This window comes from Triturus cristatus, chromosome 8 (genome assembly GCF_964204655.1).
Source record: "Triturus cristatus chromosome 8, aTriCri1.1, whole genome shotgun sequence".
NCBI lineage: Eukaryota > Metazoa > Chordata > Amphibia > Caudata > Salamandridae > Triturus > Triturus cristatus.
This window is the reverse complement of record NC_140591.1, coordinates 928,435,844-928,460,484: the sequence shown is the minus strand read 5'-3', so window position 1 is coordinate 928,460,484 and position 24,641 is coordinate 928,435,844. Positions and strand designations below refer to the sequence as shown.

The window sequence follows — 24,641 nt, the reverse complement described above, 5'->3', positions numbered from 1 at the left end:
GCTTTTGAAGCCCCTTACAAAAAGGCTTGCAGGTCAGCGCATGAGCGCTGCTAGGCGAGACCTAAAAAGCATGAATGTCACATCCAATATGATAATTACTGAAGACTTTAACAGATGCAGCCTTGGATGATGCAAGAAGCTCCCCCTATGATCTAATGCTGGAGCAAATCTATCCGGATAAGGTGTGGCAAGACAAAACCGGCCAGAGAATGCTACGACCCTTTGAGCATGTAAGGCTTGGCATCCTGAATGGGAGTTTCTAGAGTAACATTCCACCGGCATGGACACAGCTAATACAATCTCATACATAAATTACACCTTGGTGAGCACTTGCATGTATAACAACATTATGGAATTTTGGATTGACAACCACATCGAAAGCCATCATTAGGCCCAAAATGTATAGCTAAGGGCCGAGTCTGACAAATTAGTCCCTGCAAGAGATCTGCTTGCACAAGAAAATACAGATAATATCCAAGGACAAGTTGACACATCCCTAAAAGTTCTTGAAGTTGCCTTTAAGAACTAGCCAGACCCAATATAAGCCTGGATATCATTCACAGATCAGATATTGGCACTGTACCTGATCAAATGTTTGTTGACAAGTATGAACATTCACGGAGACAGGATGATCTGACTGCCAAAAAATATACGCCATGTAAAATTCATGATTAGCAGAACTTTGCGATAAATAAGGTCCCATCCATAAATCCCCATGTTAATCACAAAGTTGAGGGATGGTTGAAGAAGACTTCATAGAGAGGAATGGTCATCAAAAAAAGCAGGGATGAATATTTCTGAGCAAAGCGCCCATGTGCTTCAAGGAGCAGTGATCCCAGAAGGATAATTAATGATCTAGAAAAAGGCAGTGGGCTGCCAATAATGTCAAACATGAGTGAGGCTGCTAGGGTGGATTATCTTAAAGCTCACTTTTCAGTAAATCCAGGAAGAGGGGTAGTCTTGGGGTAGCTTTGGAAGCCACGATGTCGGAAATTTCTATGGGATATTATGCCCCTTACAATCTTAAGGTGTTGAACTATTCTACTGGCGCAATCATTAGAGTGATAGAGGGGTCCTGTTTCAACTGTGTGCCAGGCCCTAATGGTATTCCACAAGCCATGCTAAAACATAGTATATCAGTTTGGGCAAGGTACCTTGCGACAATGTTTAATAAGATCCTTCAATCAGGGATCATGCCAGAGAGCTGGTGAGGCTCTATAATACATCTTTAACGGTTACAAAGCATCTTTGCCAGACAGCTATCACCTCATAGGTTTGCATGATGTTGAAATAGATATTTCTCTTTTTTACTGCTGAATAATCTCTCCAACTTGGCAAAAAGATCAGTGAGAATCCCTTTGAATCAAACAGAGTTCATGGAAAAACAAAGCACCCTCACAAACTTAATGCCTGTTGGGCTATTAATGGAGAGAGCATGTGATTACAGCTCATGTGATTCATTGACTTCAAGGTGGCCTATGACCGTGTACCGCGAGGAAAGCTGTGAGAAAAATTAGAAAGCTGGGGCATCCCATAAAACTTAATGAAGCCTATCACAATACTATATACCAAGAAATGGATATTGATTAAAAATAGGGGATGGAAGGCGTCTGTCAAGGGAAGTGCCAACATTATTGGGAATGAAATAGTGGTATGTGCTAGCACCACTCATGTTCAATTTGTACATCTCTGACCGCTCAACTGACCTTGACAAAGTGACCTCACATGTCCCCAGCTCGGTAGGCCTGTGCATATTACACTACTTTATGCAGATCACCTACTGCTGATAAGCAAAACATGAGTGGGTCTGCAAAGATTAATTAACAAGCTCACAGAATACACAGCAGGGATTCAAGCTGGATTTACAGGCTTCCTTTGCCCACAGAAGGAAATGATCAACGGAAAAGGTGCGGTCCTGAACTTTGCAATTAGAGCCCTTTTCAAAGATTATAGAGCCACTCTTTGTATCCACTTTAGCAGCGGTTATATTGAAATCCTTACCAACAATATCTTATGGTAGTGAACTGGTGCTCGGGCTGGATGACTAAACTCCTGGAGAACCTCCTGATGACGTTGTACAAATATATATTCGACCTGCCGAGATCGCCAGAACAAATAAGGTTTGAGCTCGCTTTGGCAAAACAAACCCTGGTTAGGAGGGGAGCTTTTTTAAAATCATGCCATAAGATTCAGATTGCCACAAATGAAACGGGATCGCAGTGTTTTGGACGAAAATAAATATGTAGAGAGGAAAGGCACATTTTTAAAAATACCTACAGGAATCCATTGAAAACTTAGGCATTGGGGAGGTATGGCTGTTGCCAACAAGCCAAGCTGTGTTTAAAAAAGCAGTGAACACATGCATTCAGAAGGTAAGTGGCTTAGAGGACTAAAGGAAACTTGCAAAACGGGCCCACGGGTATTTGGTGCTAAATTCTTACACAGACATTCTGGAGCAAACGTACTTGGGGCCTGTTATTCTATACAAATCAAAAGAAAATGTATGGCTCTGCAACTAGGGTCATTCCCAACCCTGGATCATACATCAAAGTGGTTGTAAGTTGGCAGTCCTGGGAACAAAACATGCCGGCTGTGCGAAGTTGCTGAGGGAACTATGATGCACATGCTTTGCATCTGTCCCTACTTATTGACTTGTGAGAGGGCAGCCATTGCAAAGAACTATTCGCCCTGGGAGTTCGAAGCTTCAGGCAAGCGCTCATCAAGTTGCTAAATCCATGGAACCTCAGGCTGAAAATTCAGAATAGTTGAATTCTTCAACCTCTTTAACATGGAGATTGCAGATGTCATCGCATAGGTCCACAGGGCGGGGTTGTTAGGAGAATTATAAGACCATATATTGAATGGCTCAGTTGCTTTTGCGTAGTTCCCCTAGCTTCCTTAATTGGATTATTACAGCTACTACCCTTTTTTGATGGGTGTTCTGTTTTTATGCTCCGTGTCTCATCACTGCTTTTTAATGTGGTTCCTCCATATGACAGCCTTTATCTTTGTGACAGTCCTCTTTTACTGGTGCTGGATGGCTGCTTGCCACTGTTTATGCTTTCTGTTCCAACACCGCGTTTAATCTGGTTTCGCTTATATGACAGCCTTCATTTTTATGACAATCCTTTGTTGCTGGTGCTGGATGGCTGTTTGCCAATTTAGATTGCAATAGTTTAGCCTCCATGTAATACCCTGTTTATGTCTAAATCAGGTACTACCCTACATGGACATTTCATGGACGAGCTACTCTCTGAAACTGCAAAATGCTATTTATATTTATGGCTTTTTGACAGCAGCTCAGCCCCCGTACGTTGTTGCTTGAATGTCTTAAACTAGGTATTTTTCCACATGGTTTTTACTCGGATTGTGCTTCAATCGTGCAATTTTTTTTATATATGTTGACCCTCCTAACTGCTTTTTTTTATGGTTCTTGTAAGAATGTACCTGCACCTTTGTATTGGCATTTTCCTTAAAAATGTGGAATGCGTGTGTACCATTTAGAATGGAACGAGCTGCTAGAGGATTGCCTTTTTAACTGGGTTATTGTCATCCTCTACCTTGGTCCATTTAGGCCTTTCTCTATTACTGTGTGACATTTTGCGTCTTAAAATATGTGGGATATCAGTTTATCATCTTAGAAGGGGCAGGTTGCTAGAGGATTGCCTTGGTTGGGTTATTGCCGTCCTCTATTCTAACCCTTTTAGTACTTTGTGCTTTTGGTATGACGCTTTGTTGTTCTTACTATGTTTTATTCTGGTTTTTATAATGCCAGGAAGTTCTACGTGGGGGGGTGGCATTTTTTTACTTCACAAAATTATTTAATGGATCAATGGATAAGATGTAATGTAAATTGTGTGAGTAATTGTGCTGTCTTGTTTTCCCTATTTCTTGCAATTGTTCTTTATGATATTAATTAACTAATATATTGACTGACTTTTTTAAATGAAAGCAAAGGAAGCCAAACAAGTTTATATACTGTGACTTGTTGTTGGCCAAATGTAGAATTTCCATCAATCGGAAGTCAGCATTCACTGAAAGTGAAATATGGTGGGCCCACGATGTGAGTACATGGGCCTCTGTGGATCACACTCCTTCTCTAAAATCTGATGATGATGATTTAAGGCCTGATTCTCAAAGGTAAATGTACACTTTATAGTAAGTTTACTAATTTTCGCAGCCGCTGCAGGTGAGAGTGGTGGGGTGGGGGCAATTTCGAGAAACGTCCACAAGGGTAAATATGTTATTTATTTAATTTTCCCTCGTTGTCGTCACTTGAAATCCCCCTCCACCTCGCTCCCCCGCTCTTACCTGCAGCGGCTGCAGCTGAATTTTCGGTATTCACAACCCACTTGCAGAGTTCTACGACTCTGCACTGCCTATACTTAAGATTACGGAGTGTGGAGTTTCCAAAACTTCTAACATAGTTTGTGAATTGCAGTCTGTAGTACGTTTTTTAGTACAGTAGTGAGTTTGAGAAAGAGGCCCCTTGTCTGCTGACCATGCTGAAACATAAGGTCCCATAGGACTCGAATTTTCTTAGGAATTCAGATTACAGACCACAATAGACTCACTATGCTACACAACCCCAGCAACAGCTATAACAAGCATTGGCATAGCCAATAGGTCTCGCCTTTGGGACCTTATAAGTGTTTATCCATGCAACAGTTGCATAACTAAATACTTATAAGGTCCAAAAGCGAGACCTATTGGCTATGCAAAGCGGCCGTGCAGCCGTGATAGTGATCGCGATCACGAACAAACATCAAAGCGGCCGCGAAAGTGAAAGTAATCGTGGTAAAGCACGACGCGCGCGCCCACGCACATGCACTGTAGCTTTAGGCTGGCGTGGTAGCACTTTTTGGAGCCCTCTCAATAAGTCTCGCCAGACCAGCGCATGCGCTGAGTCAGGCGAGACCTAAAAACCACTACAGAGGTTCCTATTTTCAAGAGTCTTATTAGACTGGGGTTAAGCATACATACAAACATTTATTGAGCTATAATTTCATACTTCTATTTGAACACTTTCAACACTGTGACATGGATTGGAAGTTGGAGATGAGTCCTGGGAGAAGAACTAGCTGGATCTGTTGTTCTATTATTCGAATCATACTTTGTCCTCCTTATCAACCTTGTCACCATATCAACTGTACATTGCACCTGTTGTGCAAGTCCCTTGGCCATATGGAGAGGGGATGGACAGGTCCTGCACCCAGCCCACTGTAGGGGACCTTGCACATCCTAAGAGGCAATAGTGACAATTTCTTTTATTCCAATTTGTGGTTTGCTCGAAAAATAACCATGTGCTTTTTTTATGTTGATTATTGTCTTTTTTAGATTTTGAGAGACTGGTTAGGTCAAAGTTTCTGGTGAAAAGACTTTTATTATTGCTAATAACATTGTTGGCATTTTGGAAAATCAGTACAAATCTTAAGCCAAAACGAGTTCATCTGGTTTAGGTTTGGTGTGGCAAGATCTACTCCGATCCATCCAGGACAGGGGCAGTGGGGGAAGGGTGTCGCAAAAAACTGCATTTTCTATTTTAACTTTCATAGGAATTGTTTCTCATCATACGAAAAAAAAATCAAATGCTCATCGGAATTCTGTCAAATTCATCGAGAAACTAGAACTTTACTGGAGGTGTGCATTTGCTTGCTTTGCTGTAAATCAGTTAAGTACTTGTTGAGGAATTAGAATTAAATAGGTGTTCGTTGGGTTTTGAAGAGTTAAAACGAATCTGTTAGTTCAAAATCTGTCATCGAATTCACGTTAAAGGACAATTCAAGGAACCACATTTAAAAAATAAAGGTCACTCACTGGACATGGGAGAATTTTGCTTTTCAGATCCCGTACCAAAAGCCGGGTCCATGAAACCAAAAGGCTCTGACTGGCTGCCATTGCAAGATGCAGGTGTCAGTGTCCACGTTGTGTAAAACAAAAAGAACAGAGCAATAAGGGGGAAGGGAGAGCATCTCCTGATCTCCTGTATTAGGATAGGAGCCACAAATGGACATTCTGGGCTCAAATTAAAAATAACAAAATATATAGATGAGGTTGCTGTATTTATCAAACCCGAGCCCTGATTTGTGGACCCAAAAGTCTATATAAATGTTCATGAAACTGAATCATAGTTTGCAGAGCCCCGCAAAAAATCGGGGGAAAATAATACTGTTAACGCAAATAATAATAAGAAATAAATGCATATTAATATTAATAAACGCATTTAAAAAAATATAATAAAGCCTATAGTGGAAATAAAAATATGTTTCCCGTGGGGGTTGGTGGCAGGGCCTTCCTTGCCTTTGTCCACGCCCTGCAGCCAACCTTTTTTGCACAGAGCAAAATGATGTGTACAGCTCTGGTTTGATGCCACAGAAGGTTTGGCATAGGGCTGGCCTGTGGTTAGCTACTGTGGTCAACTGCTGCAGTGCTTGGCCAACGACCATGAGAAGGGGTGTTGGCCACATCTGGTAGGTTGGGTGCAGGGTCTTGCCAAAGCCTTTAAGGTGTGTTTAAAAATTCACTTAAAATACCACTGCTAGAATACAGTTATGGCTATGTATGAAAATCGAAAAACTAGTGAAACATGCCAGTTATGATTAGCTCTGTAAACCATACCTCGCACAACAGCTATGCAGACCTGAACTTGTACTCATGTAATGCTTATGACCTCGCAATATTTATACGATTAAAAAACACCCAAAAGCACACTTTTAAATGATTAGACATACTTAAACCAATAAATTAAACTTCATTCCCAGTCCATCTCATTGATACTATTAATGGTAAAGGGATATATGATCTGATCTGCTAAATCATTTATGACATTGCTAATTGCATCTGTCACATCATGGGTGAGGTCAGGGGCATTGCATTTGGTGTGAAAGTATTACATTTTTCTTTTTTCTATTCTGCTTATGATATTTCATAACATGATATTTAAAACATGATATTCTAGTATTATACTATTACCTCAATGAAACGTACTATAGGTTTCTGATTCTTTCATTTACAACTATAGATGAAATATATGATTTATTTGTTTTGCTCTTTTCTGTGAAATTGGTTATATAATTTCAGCTTGGTCTTTCAACATTTTATATATGGCACATATGTGACATTATTGAGATTCAACAATTAGCGGCCATCAAAAGGAAAAGCAGCACAAAAATGACATCTGTCAGGAGTGCGTGGAAATGGCCCCAGGACCCAACTGTAATAACTAGGGTCATTCACCAATTGTGTTGCCATTGGCATCCTGGAACCCTCATACTGAAGAGCCCTTACGTGGGACCCAAGTACTATTTTAAGTACCATTAAACTATCTGAGTAGCCAGCTGAGCAGTCAACGGCTTTCTCAGGGGAGGTACTGCGAGCTAGAGACTGAGCAACACAACAAACCACATTAAAAATCACCGTACAGTCACTGTTTCTTAAAACAATTTGAACTACTTTTTTACACACACTACTAAATTCATTCTGCATATATAAAGGCTGTACAAAAGGGGGTGGTGATGGACGGAGCATCAGAACCAATCAAACACTCACACCCAGTCAACAGATCTGGGTTTGATCCATCACCGTTCTTTAGCCCACTCTGCCACCCCAGTTCAGACATGGCCATATGCAAATCAGTCTGACCCTGTGCCTCATGGGAACAGTCCAGCACCGAACTGAGGCTGGCAGGATGAAAGGTCGATGGTGACACACTAAACTGCTCCAACCAACAGGGGGGTTCACACTATAAAATGGTGTCACAGATCAGGTAAACCCAGAAATGTATGTTGTATCCCCTGCTGTAGAGGCACCTCTTACACTGTGCACACCAGCAAGCTCTGAATCCTGAAAACATAATGCTCCCCATGTACATAACATAGTGGGTGCAGTTAATAACAGTCAGGCCTACTGGCTTGCTCAGGGTTTCACCACAACAAAATTATAAGGTGCAATCAATATATATATATTTTTTTTCATTTGATAACTTTAGTTCGGTCGGAGACCATAAAAGCACAGATAAAATATGTACATACAAGATAAAATACATAAATAGTTGAGAACCTTAATTAAAAGATTATTAAACAATAAGTTATCAAATAGGGGATAACAATCATTGCAATTAATCACAATATAACACAATTAATCAAAGTAGACCTTCTACGCCACATACCATATAGAAAACGAGAGACAGAGAACACAATGGGAGGTGAAGTATCATATCTTAAAATTCTACAGGCTTGAGCGCATTGTTTTAGGCCCAGATTTCTACACAATGGTGCCAACCAGGATCGCCGTATTGCACTATAGGCAGGGCAGAAGAATAAAACATGGACCATATCTTCTTTGCTGTTGTTACAAGCTGGGCAGATTCCCTCTTCTCGTCCAGCCCATTTGCAAGTCAATGCCCTAATCGGTAGACAGCCATGTCTTAATTGTGTGTATAATTTTTTTGCCATGGGAGGTTGCATTAAATCCAGAAATTCCTCCCTCCTGGGCACAAGTTTTACCTGCAGAAATTCTATAGACAACCTGCCCATAGTTGACGAACAGTACAGCAAACTTAAATTATACTGTCTCAGGGAGGCCAGCAGCTCAGTTCTCCGGACCGCTGGACAACTCTTCTCTGAGGTCTCCTATAATTGGGGCAAACCTATTTGGTATGCAACAGCTTTAATGTGGGATAACCAGGGTATATTTTTGCTCTTCAACTGCCCCCAAACTGCAGAAAACTCAGCTCTGTAATCATCAAGCTCAGGTACTGTCCAGAGCCTTCTCCAATACAGGAGAGGTTGAGCCGCTAACAGTTCTGAAATGGGCTCTAGACCTAGATCTAGTCTCAAAGGTATGGGCTGGGTACTCTGGGGGAGACCTATCAAATTCCTCATAAATGCCTGCTCAACCCTAAGAAGGCTTGATGTGCATGTATGGCCCCAGAGTTCTGCACCATACATTACAGCAGGTCTGGCTTGGGCGCCATAAATTTCAAGCACTGGGGAGACTGGCTTAAATTGGGTTGTGCTCTGAAACTTGCCAATACCCCCTACGATCTGTGAAAGCCTCAGGGTAGATTTGGCTACCTGGGGGCCCCAACAGAATCAATATTAGGCATTTCAGGGTTGTTCTATCTTGCAATGACATTCTTAATATGTGCAATGATTTACTACTAATACTGTTATTGTCAAACATATTTCAATGTTTGTTATTATACAGTGTAAAAGTCTGTTTTCCATCTTTACATGAGTTGTAAAATTATCCACAGGACGAAGAAAGACACCCTAGAAGCATGAAACAAAAGTCTTTACTACAGGAGAGTTAATTGTAGGCTTGAAAGTCTGCCCAAGTCACTCTTCCAAGCACCTGGAAGTCGTAGAGTAACCAAATTTGCTGAATGGATTAGTTCCTTGAAGCGGGGCCTGCTCCTCATCCACCATGATGGAAACTCTCCTTGTGGTGCTACTGTGCTCCTATACGAACCAGCAGGCATTTATTTTATGCACATTTGAAGCCAGCTGCTGTGGCTTAAAGGATGATCCATGGCATAGATAACTCTATAGCCTGCAGTGCTATTTTTGATAGAGCAACAGAATGTTGTAAATATCCATTTATTTGTAAACAAAAAAAGTACCCGCTGTCATGTTTTACTTTTTAAACTCGTACACCCATCACATTTTTGGAGAGCCATGCAGGAGGCAAAGTCCACTCAGCCAAGATGGCTTCACACCCTTCCCTGCCTGGCACACTTCTCTGCCAGAGAGTAAGCCAGAGAATAGTTTTCTCCCACCTGCCATGTTGCAAGGGTGAGAAACAGACTGCATTGTGCTCTACATTTCTACAAATACACAGCCCAGGCAGCAGGTAACGCACACTGCTTCCCGTCCTGTGTATAGCGAAGAGAAGAAACCGGTCTTCGGTTGCTTGTATTCAGGTTCGGGGAGGAAAGGCCTGGCATTTCGGGCTGGGCTGTTCCCATTAGAGCAGGGTCAAGAATGCATTGCATATGGCTTGGCCCAAACTGACGTGGAATGGTGTGCAAAATAACGATGGACTAGGATGAGGCCATGGTTATTACCAGTTGCTGAGATGAATTCAAGCATTCCATTCATCACTCTTTTATGTACTTTAAAAATTATTTGCCATTGGGCTGTGCCACACCTAAGTGTAACTCGACACCTTTGGCTACTCATCTTTCCCAAGTGTAGATTTGTCCCTAGGTATAGACTTACATGTCTCCACACCTTCAAATCGGTATAGGCATAGGCATCTCTTCAATAGGATTTACCAGTGTAAGCTTACTACTAGTAACTTTATACATGTAATGGGATATTACTACCGCCGTGGTGGAGATCTACAAATGGGAAACTACAGTGATAAATATTAAAGTTTATTATCAAAATAATACATAATATTAAATACAAATTAATTTAAAACATTTAATATTACCTAGAAGTAATAAAATAAGATTTTGCAAAACATTAACTCATTGATTTAAATGGGTATTAAGTAATCAACGTATATTAAAATATTTAAAATACATTAATATCATTTATAAATAATAAGGTTTAAACAATTATTTTCAAATTAAAATTGTATAAAACTTCGAAATAATGTACTTTTTTAACATTAGCTTGTCTGGGGTGTTTTTTTGTATTTCCCTGTCTTCATTGTTGTCTGTGGAAATGTATTGCAGTGGCTGTGACTATGTATGGTACTTGACGTGCTCCAAGGGAGGGCTGGGGCATATATACACCTGCTTTAATGCTGTTTAGGGCTGTGGTAAGTAGATAGAAGGGCATTTTGTGGATAGCAGTGGTATTTCTCTTTTGTGGATTGGCGTTCATATTAGCATGTCCTCACATAAGCCCCTCCTTAAATTTCCCAAAGCCCCTTTCATTTAGGAGTAAGTATTCCCCATTTTGCCGCTAATCCCACTTGTTTCTCTCACATTTACTACTGAAACATATACTTAACTGTGCGCCGATCTCCACCACTGTGGTGGAGAACTCCACACAGAAGGGGTGAGGTCTCTGCCCATAGGTTTGTGAATAGCATTTTCTACTACATGAGTATTACTTCTGTAGTGCTACCTTCCATACTACAAAATGCATTTTGTGATTAGGCCCCTGTATAATGTAGGCAGTGCTGGATGAAGGCTCGCTTCCCTTATTAATCTGAATCGAATTCACCCAGAACACGAAGTGCAAGCTATAAAGATACAGCAAACCAGATTTCAATTCCCCTAAAAGTTGGAGAAGGTTAAGATCCTGGGAACATTTCAGTCCCTACATCTTTGACACCTGGCATGATCTCTTCTCTAGACTGCTGACTTGTTATTAGAGCTCCTCTCTTCTTCACGCCTCTATAGATTTATGATGAACTTTAAACACAGAATTTATAGGTGTTGACCTACCTTCCAGGAGCATTGCACAAAAAAAGATTAATTTATTACTTGAGCATGTTCGACAGCTCACTGGCCATAGATTTCGCAGAATCTGAATTACATTTGGCACAAACAGATTGTCTTGGAACACAGCCCCTGGGTAAGGCTGAGTCACATTAATAGCGATTCTTTGATTTATAACTGGCCTTTGGAGCTTGCATTCTGCTAACAGGGTTTGAGCTCTGCCTTAAAACATTCAGTACACTGTCTGCAGAAGGTTCTGACCTCACCCTTGTGATTACTTACATTATTTCTCTGCAAGACCTGTAGTGCTTTGTTGACATTGTTCAGAGCATGAACTCTGGTGGAACCCTTTTCTTTCCCCTGTAAGAAAAAGAACATAACTGTTATTAGCTATAATAAACACAACCATACCTATACCTTCCCATCTGTTTCAAACAAGATGTAATGTGTAAACACAACCATAAACATGCCTTCCCATATTTATCAACCAATATGTAGGACCTTTTGATACTGCTTTAATGCAAAGGTGGTGAATACAAACGATGTTGATTATATGGGTAGAAATACATTTAGAGTATTATTCATTGACCACAAAAAGCACGTTGACAAAACAGAGGAAATGGAGAGAGAGAGAGAGAGAGAGAGAGAGAGAGGAAAAATGCACTTATAAGAAAAACACATGGGACTTGATTGCAAAGCCATATATATCTGTAAACCTACATTTATGACTGAAGATTGTTCCTTGTATGCCTATCAGGAATCCACAAAAGGATACCTTACCGGCTAAAATGTTTATATTACAGTGTAATATTTAATAATAATAATTCTGTCTTTATTCGGATGACAACAAATCCATAAAAAGATACAATTAAACAGTCATAAAAATCAATACAAACAGGTAAAAGTACACAACGGGTTAAGACAAAGCAAGATACTAAGAAATCCACAAATCTATGGTTATGTACCCCCATCCCGCTAATATTAACCTCCTAAATACAAAGCAATACAGTTCCATCAATTCTTGATAACTTAAATCTGTAAGCTGCCCGCAAAAAAACTAATCACAACAAGCATGGTATGGGGTTTGGCAGCAACTGTAAATGCAAAAATGCTACTTTTGCCTGTCTAAACTTCAAGTTCTGAAGTAAGGGCTGGAGGAATCATTTTCTTGGCACTGAGAATAATTTACACAGTAAAACAAAAGGGAGCGTGCCCTGTGGAAATCGAAGATCGCAGCCACAGGGGCCTCTTTGGGATGAGGTCAAAAATCCCGCTGGTGAGGCTAAAAGATGGTGAAGTTGGTTAATTCTAAAGCGCTAAAGAGTTAAAAATCTATCATGGGCGCTAGAAAGACCTCAAACTGGCAGAAGCGGCTCGTGGAGGGAGTGCTGCGGGGCGGTGGGGTGTGGCGGGGGAGGGGCAGGGTGGGGGGTAGTAAACTACGGCATACGGCTGAACAGAGTTAAGTAACTAAATAAATAAATAAAACTAATTACATTGTGCGCGCTGCATCGCCATTTGTGCATGCAGCGCACGCAATTTAATCAGTTTTATTTATTTATTTAGTTACTTAACTCTGTTCGGCCGTATGTCATAGTTTACTACCCCCCACCCTGCCCCTCCCCAGCCCACTGCCCGCAGGATTCCCTCCACAAGCCACTCCGGCAAACTGGGTAAAAGCGCAGCTCCAGCCGCGCAGAACACCAAAACACACCTCCTGTGTTGTTGAACCCTTCGGAGTCTGTAGGAGTTCGGGATCAGCAGAGGAGTGACTCCTTCACTCCAAGGGAGATTATCTTCAGGTGTCCTGGATGCTCCACAGGCCCTACATAGATACTGTATGGTGCACAGACGAGGTGGCAGACTGAGAGGAAGACGAAGTGAGGCCCAAACGAAGTCCAGAGTGCCCAGATGGTGGAAGTGCAGTGGTTTCAGTTCTGAATCTTGTTCACAACGAATCTAGGGACCTACACCCAAGTAAGCCCTTAAGCACCCTAAGAAAAGGGATGGTAAGATTCAGGGGACCCTCCCAGGGGAGGGTCAGGACAGGGGGGAGGTTACTTCCATGTCCTTTGTCCAGTTTTACACCAGAGCGAGAGGCAACGGCTCCCAGGACTGGTTTGAACTAGACTATGCACAGGGACACCAAATGTGCCCCTCATGCAGACTTCCAGGCACTGGCAAGCGCACCCACCCACCCCTAATACACTAAATCCTGTCTGAAAGGTGGTCACACCTCCCTGTGCAGGATGCCTATTGTCCTACGTTCCCCTTCTATAACTTGGCTCAGCAGCAGGAGGGCAGAAATGTGTCTATAGTTGCTAGCAGTCATTTTGTGCTGTCCAGGACTAGAAGGCTGGTACCGGGAACAACGAGAGCCTAACAGAGGGATCTCCCAGTGGGTTGAATCATACCTCCCACACTGGTAATGGTGTGGGGGTATGATTCCAACTTGTTTGACACCAAACATGATGAGGTTCATTGCAGCTGTTTTCGAGATGGTCATCGAGCGGTCACATAATGCCTCTCTATATTACTATATGGCTGTTTCACTGACAACCCGTGAGAATGGACTCCGTAGGCTGCAGAGGTATCCTGCTCATTCAGGGGCACCCTCTCACTTAGGACCAAGCACCCTGCCCTCAGGATTGTAAAGGCCTGCTAGAGGGGTGACTTATAGGTTTTAAGTGCAGTGACCCTTAGATATAGTAAACCTATCTTTTTAGTAAGTGGTACATGAAGCAACTTACACAGGTTGCAAAGGCAGGCCTGTAGTTCCATTTTGAATGTAGGGAGAAAGCGGATAGACTGGGGTCCTGATTAGCAGGATCCCTGTCAGACTAGTCTAAAACCAGCTTAGCACCAGGCAAAAAGTGGGGGTACACATGCAGAAGGATCCTACCTTCCTACACCTTGGTATATTTTTGTATGATTAAGGACGTATTGCGGGATTGTTCAAGAGATCCTAGGTCAGGTCAGCTGAATTGAACACCTGAGAGTGCTAGAGACATAATGCCCAGTCCTCCAGTTTAGCCAAAATCACCCTGCCCAAGATATTTACAGTGCTGTCCAGCACGGAGATTAGGTGATTGCAGTGAGGTTAGTTCTTTTCCCCTTAAACTTCTCAAAAACTACTGAACCAAGGTACACCGAATCACAGAAAGCACAATCTGCGGACAAAAATGTAGCTTCCTGCAGAATTTGGTGTAATTTCATTTAGCAGTTTTTGGTGTAGCCTTGTGGAGCAGCATCATTTTGGCTCCACCCTTTCAAGTTTGACCAGGCCACATATATACATATACATTTTTACACATGCCCACATGTACTCATGTGATGTAACATTATTAATGTGATGTGGAGCATTAACAGTGCAGAAAGTGCATTCACTGTTTAATCTCGACATATATGTGTGTGCATAACTAATGTTTTCATACAGTCGCAGCGAATTGTAGTTCCTATATGTACATCTGCACTTGTATAGTTTGAATAATGATGATTAACTCGTACAAACTCATTTATTTATTGAATTGTACTCCACATTTATATTGCAACTGTGTATGTATCCTTAATCATGCATTTAACATGTTAAGTAAACTAAAGGCCTTCAGCATTTGGATTCAATGTTTTCATTTCCAATGAGAAAGCTTGTCTGGGTTGTGATGTTTTTCTCTCCTCTTCATGTGCATTAGAGATAGTGAGGCTCGAAAGGAGTTTTATCGGTAAGGACGAGGTACGCTAATGAGCGAAGGGAGGATGATGTTGTATCTGAAGGCTAAAGGAATGCAAGGACGTTTCAGTGTGTGGGGATCAGAAGAAAGGAGTCTAAATGTAGTTGCCAACATTTTACTGTGAGAAGGTTGATGAGTTGTGAAACACATGACTTGATTTCTCAAATGTTCTTAGTGGGTTTAAATAAATAAATCCACATTGCGGTTTGGTCAGATTCCCTTCAAACTTTGAAAGGTACAGACCTCTTTGCAACATTTCTGTTGCATGGCTTCATGCTATACAATAATATTTTTCTTTAGAGAACTTCTTAAGAGGTTCTGCTATGACACCTTTCTCCTTTAATGGATCTAATTAGGGTCTCCTCATCCAGTATTATTTTGGGTAGTTTTAGGTTAGGAGACTCAGATTTTCCTCATGCATGACAGGCAAGAGGACAGCAAATCATATACTGATCATAAAATCCTTTGTTCAATATCAGGTATCACGATTACTGAATTTCTTGTATGTTTTATGTTGCTAAGGCTAAACTTAATTCATAGTTTTGGCCTGACTGTAGTAATCCTGTATTTTTACAATATATTCCTGAGACTGGCGTATATCACTCTGGCTTTGAATTTGCATTAAATACATGCTTAATCCCATCTTCTGAGTCAGAGATTTAGTGTGTGGCCAAATGAGTTACACTGTAATTGTTAAATTGCAGTTGTACCTAACTCCTTTTATTGCTCAGGCACCTAGAAATTTCTATTGCAGGGAACAAGGATGAAGGAGTACAAATATTATGCGTTGGCATTTGTCTAAAGAAGTTTATGGAAAAGGCATGGGGATTTTGCATTTTGGGGGCCCCCTTTTTTCTCAGCCTCTGGTTGGCGGGTCACCCTCAAACTTCCCAGGAAGGAGCTGAGGTGGCTAAACTTTTTTGGAGAAAGTTTTGTGAAGGTTAGTCAAATGGGGCCAAAGTTATAAGCCAACTAAAAAACGCTCTTTCTATGAAAAGCAGACTGCCACTAGGTAATATATATATCCTTGAGAGAGAGTGATTTATATGTTATGCATCATACCTATTAGCAAAGTGGATTCTTAAATAAATGCTTCAGAATTGTAATATGCAAACTGTGAGTTAACAGTAAAAAGTTTTTTACGCCTGTCGATTTTGTTATGCTCTCGTAAGAACATGGAAAATGGTCTTTTCATTGTAGTTATGTAGTTGTGAATATTTGCTAGGGGGCCACATTTATTTTCATTGCTATGGTGTAAATACATATGAGCATATGTGGGCCTTCAAATCTCAAGTCCCGCTGCTAAACTTTACAGGGCAAGCACATAGCTACAACTTACCAGTTTCCCTATATGGGTGTAACATTTGACTTTCAGGGAAGCTGGGCACTATGCCTGTTAGAAAAGGATATTGACATTTTTGAATGCTGTGGGTTTCTGCAATCAGAAGAACATCTGTTAGTTCACTTTTAGAAGTGTATAAGAGAAAGTGTTTATCTATTTTAACTTACGGCTCAGGATTGTGGGGATACAAGAATGTAAGGGCACTGCAGACAGAGTAAAATAGGCTCTGCAGGTGTGTTTTGGGCCTCCGAGCTAGCAGCCCAGCACATGCAATTCATGAAGAGCTGGGTCTTGCTTATGTGGAAGACTATATCAATCTTCCTCCCTTAGAGTTATGGTGTTCGATCCGGTACAACCCATAGGTTATCTTTCACAATTAGGTTATGGAAGATTGTCTGTCTTGTGACCAGGGATGTTGGAGTCCATGGCTCTCCTATATCCAACAAACAATACAGAAACTGGGTAAACCATCAATCTTCTCCAATCCCAGGGCATTAAATGTCAAAGAAAAGGGATGTCTAAAAACTAATTTTATAGCCCAGAAGAAGGAGAAAAGGGAAGAGGCAGAATTAAATAAGATATCAAATATTGAACATCTTGAGTTATGCTCAACCCTTGGTGTGGAGCCCTATCTGGATTTAGGGCCTGATTTAGATCTTGACGGACGGTCACTCCGGCACTTCAGTGAGGGATATCCCATCCAGCGACATATAAATCCCACAGCAAGTAATGGGATTTATATTTAGGGGGACGGGATATTCGTCACCATTGTAGCAGAGTAACCCATCCGCCCATAGTGCTTAACGCATGGGGGGGTTGAATGAATTACTTCGATAATTTGTATTCTGTGACATTTTTGTGCTCAACGTATACATATCTATGGTGTGCTTTTATGATCATTTTCTAATGATCGAATAAAGCTTAATCGATTCATATGAGTAGCATTGAACATTGATTCCTTTTATAAATATTCTCAGCTGAAATTCAGCTGTGAAGGCAAGTAAAAAATACTTGAGTGCTATTAATAATAATAACAGAAATATGTTCCGCGGGCTAATCAAGAAAATTATTTATGTGGCTAAGTATCTATAGTAGTTTCAGGATCTCGTGGATGAAGTTAGAGTGTGTGGTACAGTACCAAATGTATCTTTACAGGGCTGGGCAAGCTGAAGTCACAATTTACATCAAACTTGCAGTCCATAGTGAAGTCACTAAATATGACAAATTCTCCCATAGCTTTGTGCCAGATATAATTTTTCTTCTGAGTACTGATCACGTTTTGTCCTGAGAAACAGAACACTTTTATTAGATGGAAATATTTCTCCATCCTAAGATCCAAGGTTACAACACTTATTACTTTACCTCAGTATATACCTTGTTCCACACAAACAATTGCCCTTGCAGCGTAGCAAAATGGTACTAGGGTGCCTGTGTTGGCGCTAGGCAGCTTTTTTAAGCGCCAGCACTAGGGGTAACGCAGGGGTGCACCGCATTCTTGTGAATACAGTGCATCCCTGCATTTAGAAAATGTCGGGGCGCGGGGTTACCAAGTTTGACGTAACACCTACTTCACCAGTTTCTTGAAAATATGCCCCCTTTTTTCTCCATGACAAAAGGGTCAAATAATCAGGAGGGTTTCTCATTGCCACCTGGAAAAAGGCCATTAAAAGCCCGCTCATCTCACTAATATGGCACTGCCTAGTTCTACAGCCTTGCACACGCTGAGTATTCTTAAGTAGGAACCGGCTTGTTCTGACATAAACTCTCCAAGCACATGTCCCAAATTCTGTATCAAAAGGAAGAAATATGGATCTTTCCCAGGCTATGCATATAATAATAATTCATACTTCCGAAGCAAAGAAACACATTGAAGCAGAAATAAATGCAAACCGCAATGATAACAGTCAGGCAGAATTGAATTTCACTACATTTGTTTTGAAAGTACATATATTCATTAGCAAGCCCAAATGCCCTTAAATATGCCCCATAATAAAATCAGATCGTGAAAGATTTATATAACAGGGTGCATGCTAAAATGATAGATTGAATATAAAATGTCTTATTAAGGTGCTCAACCAAAACTCTCCCTTCTCTTTCAATTACTCTCAGTTTGCTGTTGATGAAATGGTAGCAGGTGGGAAGTGCAGTTCATTTATTTCTGAAAATAATGAATTTCTGTAAGTAATTCTAAGGTGAAAGATGCACTTGGAAAGAAGAATTGGTACCTATTTTAAAACACTGTGGGTTTCCATTTAATTAACTATAGACACATAAATTTAGAATACACCACAGAAGCACTTTATTACGGCAGCAAAAGCTGTGGTTGTTTTCAGGCAAAGAAGCTAACATTCCATGAGTTAGAAGAGCAATTGACACAGAACATGGCAGTGCGTCAAACATGCCTTTACAGCTTTACAGTGTATGGTCCAGGGGAAAGATTTTCATACGTTTCTGTACAACTAAGCCATCTATAATTAAGAAAGTTTCTTGCGAACTATCCCTTTTAGCAGGCACATTATTCTACCTCTAAATTTGCTGCACTTGTAAGAGGTCCTGAACTCACTAATTCTTAATTGAGAAGTTTTGCAATTTTTTTTATTTTTGAGGAGTTGGCAAGGGCGTAGCAATCAGAGGTGCAGCCAGTGCAGTTGCACCGGGGCCCAGAGATGTGAGGCACCTACTCTGCACTACTGACTCTTTCGGCTTTGTACAGCAGGCCGTGTGACTTGCCCAGAGGATAGTTGGTTCTATCTACATGAATTGCCTCAGTGGTAAATGGATGTGTATGTACGATTGTGGTTGTTGTGTAGTGGGGGTGTCTGCATGAAATAAAGACACGACACCGAGAGGGGGTTACTAACTTTATTCAGATACTTTGGGAACAGCCGATGTGCTCCTCGCTCCTCGCTCTACACTTGCATGTCTCAGCTCTACCTTCTTCTCATCCTTGGCTGGGATAGGTCACTTTCGTATCCTTCCACCCGCACAGGTCTTAGAGTCTGACTGTACAAGTCAGACTGTACACCTCCCCCAATTTTAAACATGTACCCAACCCTTCTCTCGAGAGTTTTCATCTCCTCAATGAGCCTTCGAGGCTACATCATGTGGTGGTCCGAGCGAGTGGTCTTCAATAGAAACAACTCCTTCACCCTCAGTCCACTAGAGGGGCCTGTCAGCACCTCAGGATTTGGCGGTGTTTTTGATGCAGGTTGCTTCCTTGTGAGGGAGAGTGGTTGTCTTAAAGTGTGATGCATTCCATGTTGTGGATTTCCCGGGCGTGTTGCAGTAACTGTGTTCCTTTTCATCTGGAGTGGTTCGATATTATATGCAGTGTCTGACTATCTCCACTGTTGTCGTTTGACCACCACCCATTCACCAATCTCGGGGATTATTGTGTGCACTTGCCGGTTGGTCTCAGCATATACTTTCATCTTTTCCTTCTTCGCGCTGTCTGTGATCTTGATTTTGTCAGGGATGAGTGCTGTCCATTGCAGACGTTTGGTACAGATGGATCTCCCAAACATTATGGTGGCTGGTCTCTAACCCATTGTCGGGTAAGGAAAGGTTCTGTATGATCATAGGACCTGGCACTGTGCTTATTCAAGTGCTAGCTTTTCTCTGTGCCTCTCTGTGCCTCTCTGTACAGCCTTCTTGATGGTGCCATTAAATTGTTTTACCACACCCTTGGCATGGGGCCACAGTGGGGTTATCCGGCGGTGTTCGGTTACCATTTGACTTACCATGTCCAGACACACTACTGTTGAATGTAGGTCTGTTGTCAGACTTCAGCATTTTCAGGAGTCCTCATGTTGCAAAGATGATCTCCAAGGTTCAGATTACCTTTGCTGCCACAGTTGATGAGATTATTTTGACCAGTGGGAACCGGGAGTATTCATCTATCACCATGAGTAGGTATTTGCCGGTGATATGCAGGCTCAAGAAATCGACCGCCACCTGATCCCACGCACCATCGGAAAGTTCTTACATCTCTAGTGCCAGCTTTTTCAATGACAATGACAGGCACTTGCATGTGGCATGCTCGTCATTCAGCCTGTACCATAGCATCTAGCTTCAGGAACCACAGTCCCTCATAGAAAGCTCTCTTGGTGGCATCCATTCCCCAATTCCTTTCTTGTGCTAGTTCAGTAACTTATTTGCATAGGCTTTTGGTGATTAAGATTCTCGACCCCCTCAGTATGAACCCCTCTTGTTTCACTGCTAGCTCCTCCTTGGCATTATATAGGTCTGGATCTCCTCAAAGGTACCACACCAGTCTCTGCTGTGGTTCCACTCATGTGTCTCTTTGAGATGCTTGTCTGGCATAAGATGTCTGTCTTCCTTGGTGGTGATAACTATCTGTAGAACTAAGAGGCAGGGCATATGTTCATGTTGATTAGAAAGTGGAAGCATTCCTTCGGCCATGGATGTGTGCTGTTTTGTCTGTCACATCTTTGTCTTGAAAAGTAGTCAGCAGGGTTGTGTTCTCTGCCAGGCTTTTCGATTATGACACAGTCATATTCCTGGAGGTGTTTACCCCATGCTTCAATCCTGAGTGGCATTTTTGCTAGGGGATACCCATAAATCATGAAGAGTGCCTGGTGGTCAGTTACAATGGTGAACAGTTTGCAATATAAGAATATGTGGAAATGTTTTCAAGCTCAGACTACCGCTAGGCTCTCTTTCCCGAGTTGGGAATAAATTCTCTTGGTGTATGAGACAATCCTACTGTCGTAGGCTACCATTAGTCGCTGGTTTTCTGGTACTCCGTTGTTTTGTGCTATAATAGCCCCCATTCCAACTGGGCTGGCTTCTGTAGTCACCTCAATGTCCAGTTTTGGATCAAAGTAGGCCATGACAGTCGCCTTCTCAATTGCTGTTTCTTTTGGGGGGAAACTTTGGTCACACTCCAGTGATGACAGGAAGTCTACTTTTTGTCTTGTGAGGTGGCAAAGTGGAGCGCTGATGGTTTAGTTGCCCTTTATATATCTGGCACAGTAACTCACCATCCACAGGATGGATCGAAGTATGTTGACATCTTGTGGTGGGCTGGCAGCGGTGAGGACCATTACTTTGTCTGGATTGAGCATCTTTCTTTGCTCTGAGAATATATACCTGAAGAATTTCAGTTTGTTATTATGGAACTCACATTTCTCTGTATTAAGGGTGAGCCCTGTGTCTTTGAGTAGGTGAGGGGCCTTGTCCAGTGCTGCACTGTGTTCTGCACACGTTGTTCCAAATACCAATATGTTGTGACTGTAGTTGAATGTGTTTGGCACCAGCTGGATAACTCAGCTGATCTTGGAAGATCTCCACTGCCAACAAGATGACAAAAATTAGTTGCTTGTATCGGAAGAGACCCAGATGTGTGTGTGGAGAAGGTTGTGATGCATCAACTATGCTCCTCAAGCGTTATCTGATGGTACCCTTTGTATAGGTCAAGGTTGGTGAAATGTTTTTCACCATTTAATTAGATGATCATGTCTGCAATGTGTTGGCCTGTGTGGCTTTCCCACTCGATTGCTGTATTCGGAAGGCGCATATCGACACAGATCTGCAAATCACCTTTTTTGCCCTTTTCAGCACCACCACTATCAGGAACACCCATGGGGTGGGGCCTTTTGAAGGCTCAATCATGTTGACCTAGAGGAGATGTCTGATCTCCTTCTCCATGCTTCCTGCAGATGGAATGCTACCCGCTGTTGCTTTTGCACCACAGGGTGAACGGCCTCATTGATATGAAGTTTGACCTGGGTTCCTTTTAGTTTTCCTAGGTCACTGAAGAGCGATAGGTATTTCTGGGTGACTCCATGGCTGGGCTGTATGTGGTACTTGATGGAAATGAGGCCATCTCTGAGGCTGTGGTGAAGCTTAGGAGGCATGCCCATGATGTCTTGTCATGTAAAACATGTATGGTGGTTTTAGTGATGGTATCTCTGTGTGCAATGGTGGCAGTGAAGGATCCTTGGTTGTATAGAGGTTTGGATGCAACCCATGTAAAGACCTAAATGTCTGGCCATGTAAGGTCTTGAGTGGGTATGAGCTCTGTGAAATGACCAAATGGCATCACATTGAGGAACATCCCATTATCAACAATGTAGGGTATTGAGTGGTTGTTTTGCTCTCAGGTGGGCTATTGGACTTTTGGCTTTGGTATGGACTTCCATGAGTCCTGAGTGGAGAGCGGTATTCAAGCATAGAACTCTCAGTGCAGACGTCTGTTTTTCTACTCTGTAGACTTTGGCAGATGTTGCACATTCCTCCTGTCTGAGAATTGTGGTGAGTTTTCCGGTGATGTGTAGAGGCATTTTCTTGACCCAACAGTAGATCTTCCTCCGAGTCACGGCCAGCAGTGGTAGATTTGGTAGGCCTGCCAGATGTTGATTGCTTATTACGTTTACTGTGACACCACGGTCAATGATGAAATCCATGCAGTGATCCCCCAACATGAGTGTGACAGAATGTCGCTGATCCACTTGGCCACTCGTGGAGTGCATCACAAGATATATGTCTTCCTAGCTCTTGCTGGCTGATGATTCACTTGATGGTGCTGAGGACGATGTGGAGGGCTGTCATCTGGACATCGATGTAATGTTTAGCACATGGTGTTTTGTAGTGTCCCTTGATCTATGGCGACGTTTACTTCCCCTTCTTTCTTTGGCTGGGTATTTGCCATCATGTGGGTACAATAAACCACATCTGTAGCTTGGCCAGGGGTGACCGCTGGATGGAGGTCAGTCATTGTCTCTGTGTTATCGGTGACCAAGTGTGTTTCCCTCAGCATGTGACTCTGAAATATCTCCGACTGGCACACATCGATAATCCTGAGCCACAATCCTTGCTCATTATTGAATTTGTTGGACCAGCAGCTTTAGAAAGGAGGTTCTGTAGTATTTGGTCTCTCCTGTTCCGAGATATGATGATCGTGAGCCTGCTAGGGTTCTGGGGTGATGACGTAGACAGGGTTTGTTGGTTTCTCATTCTAGCTCTAGAAGGACACTTCTGCGGGCTTTCTGCCCAACCTAATATGGCAGATGATTTCAGGACGTGTTGGGGTCCAGCTGGAAATGGCTCTTGCTCAAGGTGTATCGACCCTATCCAAGATGGCAGACACTGTTTTGGAAGTCTATCCCACTTAGCCCAATCAAAGAAGGCTGACACTGTTTTTGGAGTCCGTTCCAAACGTCCCAATCCAAGATGGACGCCGTCGAGTTGTTGAGTGCCTGGTAATGTCCTTAAAGCCAGAGGAATCTTAGAGGGTCTTGTCTCACCTCACGGAATGCAGGGCTGAGTGGTCAGTGCCCATCTGTCACTGGGAACTCACAGCGTTTCTTGCTTTGTGCACGGGCCTTGCTGGGTGCTGTCGAGTCAGCTGCACTGCAGGGGTTGTTGGCTGGCTGAAGGGACACAGGTTCAGCCGCCTCATCGCCAGTTGTCATGTTGTGACGTTTGTGCATGAAATGATGACACAACACCAGTAGGTGGTTACGGACATTATTCGGCTACATCAGGAGCGTCCAACGTGCTCCTTGTTCTACACTCATGTATACCAGCCCGCCTTTATTTCCTCTGAGACTGGGACATATCACTTCCCTTTCCTTTCCCCCGCACCAAGTCTTAGAGTCAGATTCTACACCATTGTTGCTATTCAGGTGAGCTGCAAATTCAAATACTGGCTTAATGTCTGTTAGGCAATTACTAAACTGTTTAATGATCGCCTCATACATGTTATGTTCTGTTAAAGGATTTGTAAAGCTCATAGCTGCCCCAGTAACAGGGTGTCCCAGCGCTAGTCCTAAAAGAGTGCACTACCAAAAGCAACCTATCACAAAGTGCCACAGGGAGCAGCTAAGAAGAGAATAACCAGGTTTGCAGAATTTTCCTGAACATCTAGTGGTTCTGGACACTCTAATGGACAGAGGAAGCTCATTCCAAAGCGCTGGTGTCTTAGCACAGAAAGAACAGCCTACTGCTCTGACTCTCCTGACACAAGGAACAGAGGCCAGATTGTGATCTGATGAATGCACTGCCCGAGAGGCCCTGTACGGGGACACTAGATTTTACAGGATGCAAGGCCCCTGGGTAAAAAAGATCTTATGGGAATAAGGTTTTAAAATGCACGTGCTTCTCAACAGGGAGCTGATGCACTTTGCGAATAAGACCAAATCTTACAACT

General features: G+C 42.3%; 1 protein-coding gene across 14 annotated transcripts in view; it reads right to left on the bottom strand.

The window, feature by feature from the left end:
- The window catches only part of DMD (dystrophin), a 7,596,173-nt gene that overhangs the window by 6,395,627 nt on the left and 1,175,905 nt on the right, over window positions 1-24,641 (bottom strand). For all 14 annotated transcript variants that reach the window (XM_085622447.1, XM_085622454.1, XM_085622449.1 and 11 more), the window contains exon 4: window positions 11,681-11,758. In XM_085622447.1, the coding sequence (XP_085478573.1) occupies window positions 11,681-11,758 (78 nt within the window). The remainder of the gene's footprint in view (window positions 1-11,680; window positions 11,759-24,641) is intronic.